General features: G+C 48.1%; 1 protein-coding gene across 1 annotated transcript; it reads right to left on the bottom strand.

Annotated features, from left to right (window-relative positions):
- Positions 1–681: 681 nt before the first annotated feature.
- LOC126530323 (dehydrogenase/reductase SDR family member 7-like) lies at positions 682–1,560 on the bottom strand. The gene has a single exon (XM_050177644.3). It carries the CDS (start codon positions 1,540–1,542, stop codon positions 682–684), a length of 861 nt encoding a protein of 286 aa, XP_050033601.2. The 5' UTR covers positions 1,543–1,560.
- Positions 1,561–2,593: the final 1,033 nt, after the last annotated feature.

The following is a 2,593-nucleotide window of genomic DNA, read 5'->3' as shown; positions in this document are numbered from 1 at the left end:
CGTGCTCGTACTGATGGGAATCCCTGGTGTTAGTTTGTATGCTTTTTTTATCAGGTTGTTAATTTTACGCTTTTCAGCTGCAAGCCAATTCTGGAAGGTTGCTATGTATGTGATCTGACTGATTACGAATAATTGTATCAGCCGTATGATACTTTCTTCCTTCATACCTTGGTGCTTGTTAGTAATTCGTTTGATTAATCGCATGATGCTTGTTACCTTTGTGTCTAACTTCTTTATGGTTTCCATATTTGTGCCTTTGTTCTTGATTACCAGACCCAGCACCCTGAGCTGGTTGACTATTGGGATATTCCACCCGTTCTTGGTGTGTAGCTTGATTTCCTCATGAGCCTTGTTTCTGTCGTATCCTTTGGGAGGCCTGCCTATATGTGTGGGGCGGTACAATAGAAGTTCAGATTTCTCTGCAGAACATGTGAGGCCTGTTCCTATGAGGTGTTTGTGGTATCCTGTGTTAGCTTCCGGTTTCGGTTTTGGGCCGTTTACGTCAGGGCGCCACTCAGCGCCAAACGCTGTAAGTTGCCTCCTGTTTCCCCTCGGAGAAATAAAAGAGCATGTTTTGTCTGGTCCCCGACTGAAGAAGTCCGGCTCTTTCTAAAGGCGCTGTGCGGAATGAGGCCATTTAGGCCTCATGCTGTAAACCTCCGTCCGGCCGCCCCGTCTAAGCTACAACAAACTGGCGACGAGGATGGGATTCTGGGAAATCCAAACTTCATCCATATTATTGGCTATGGCAACTGCGATGAGCTGAGCGCAGCGTTCGATGGGCATGAGTCGAGACTTGAGCGCGTCCTTCATGTTGTACAGCTTGCCAGGGGTGGCAGTAAATGCACGCTCCCGGATACGTGAGAATACAGGTCCTGGATAGGTGACGGTGACATCTAAACCTCCTAGAATCACACCTTCCAGGCGCAAGCACTCATAGTAGCCCTGGAGTGCATGCTTGGAACCAGTGTAGGTGGCTGAGAAAGGCGCACCAAGCTTTCCAGCCGTGCTGCTGGTGACCACAACACGAGCTTGCACGCCCTTTTCTTTAAAATACTTCACAACACACCGCGTAAGAGATGTGGCACCGAAGGCGTTGCAGTCAAACATCTCTTTGTCGATCTCGACAGGAGTCTCCTCAAAGTTAGCTCGCTGGCTACGGCCAGCATTGTTAACGAGGACATCCAACTTGCCAAAATGGTCCAGGACCTTTTGAAGCTGCTCGCTGTGTGTCGAGAAGTTGCAAATGCTGAATGGGAGAACAAGGACTTCTGTCCCTTTGTCTTTACCAAACTCAAGGCAGTTGTTTTTTTCAAGCTCTAGTTTCTCCAGGTTGGTGCCAGAGAGGACTAGACGAGATCCGACTTTGGCTAGCTCATATGCAAGGTACTCGCCAATGCCACTTGATGATCCTGTGATCCATATTACTTTTCCTCTCAGGGTTGCTATCGAACGTCCGAACTTCGACTTGAACAGAAGCATCAGGTCGGCGTCGGCAAGTTTAAGCAACGCAAAGAAGGCCATGAGTCCCGGTACGCCCATATAAGGGAGCCACGACACCAAACACGCCATGGTGCGAGCACGTTAACGCCGAAATGGGCGTCTGGGGTCTGGGAGGGTAGCAGCACGTACGTGCTGCAACCAATTGTGGTCTGCTGTAGGTGAGACCTCACTCCAGCAGTGTCAAGGGGTGGATGTTGTTGCGTAGTGAAATAGGTTGCACAGTCCAAAGCTGTGATACAGGGCACGCTTCAGAACGCTCACTGCATAGATGGAAGCAGGCTGCTCCACAATGCTTGCCTTGCCCAAGCACATATGTTTAAGCACGGGTGTGGGGTTGTTCAGCCTAATGAGTACATCTTTCGATGGTGAAAGTCTGCTGATTCAGTGACGAATTGACATTTGATTTGATGTCCTACCTATTCTGTGGTCTCAATCATTTTCCAGACTATTAAAGAGGTCATTGCATGCGAATTCGGCTCTTACGCCAAAAGTGTTAAGACGTACGTGGACCATCGTCGTGCATCAAAATGTCCTCAATTTCGTCCAGGAGATCTTGTCCGAGTACGTAACTTGAGAAAGTCCAATCCTAAATACTCGGGACCATTTAAGATTTGCCGTAGGGTAGGTCGCAATACTTTCACGCTTGAAAATGGCAAACGATGGATTGCATCCAAACTTGTGAAATGCCCTGCACTACGGGATTTTCTTGGAAAATTCATCGAAAAGAGTCACTCCAGTGACTACCCTTCCCTTGATGATTGTCTCCCACCTTTTCTTCCAGTTACTACTGGTGTAGGGGATGCATTACGTTTCTTGTAGCGTAATCGTGTAGTACGCACCTCATTACTATGGTGCTGACCGCCATACGAATTTGTCTTTCATGCCAAAAAGCTTTTTTTTTAACATTAAAACTCGTTAGCATTCTTACGGGGGGACTATGGAGTGCAACGTGCTTTTACGCACAATGTCCAATCCACGACAGCCACAGAGACTGTCTCGAGTCAGGCTCAGGGCGAATGAGCCACCCATCAGTGCTGTCCCACGGGGCTCACAGATAATTGTACTGTCTACTTTTGTACTTTGTGAATTT

This window comes from Dermacentor andersoni, chromosome 5 (genome assembly GCF_023375885.2).
Source record: "Dermacentor andersoni chromosome 5, qqDerAnde1_hic_scaffold, whole genome shotgun sequence".
Taxonomy (NCBI): Eukaryota; Metazoa; Arthropoda; class Arachnida; order Ixodida; family Ixodidae; genus Dermacentor; species Dermacentor andersoni.
This window is presented reverse-complemented; position numbering and strand designations above follow the sequence as displayed.

Excerpts from the sequence above, each read along its gene's own strand:
- LOC126530323 (XM_050177644.3), bottom strand. The coding sequence starts at position 1,542 with ATGGGCGTACCGGGACTCATGGCCTTCTTTGCGTTGCTTAAACTTGCC.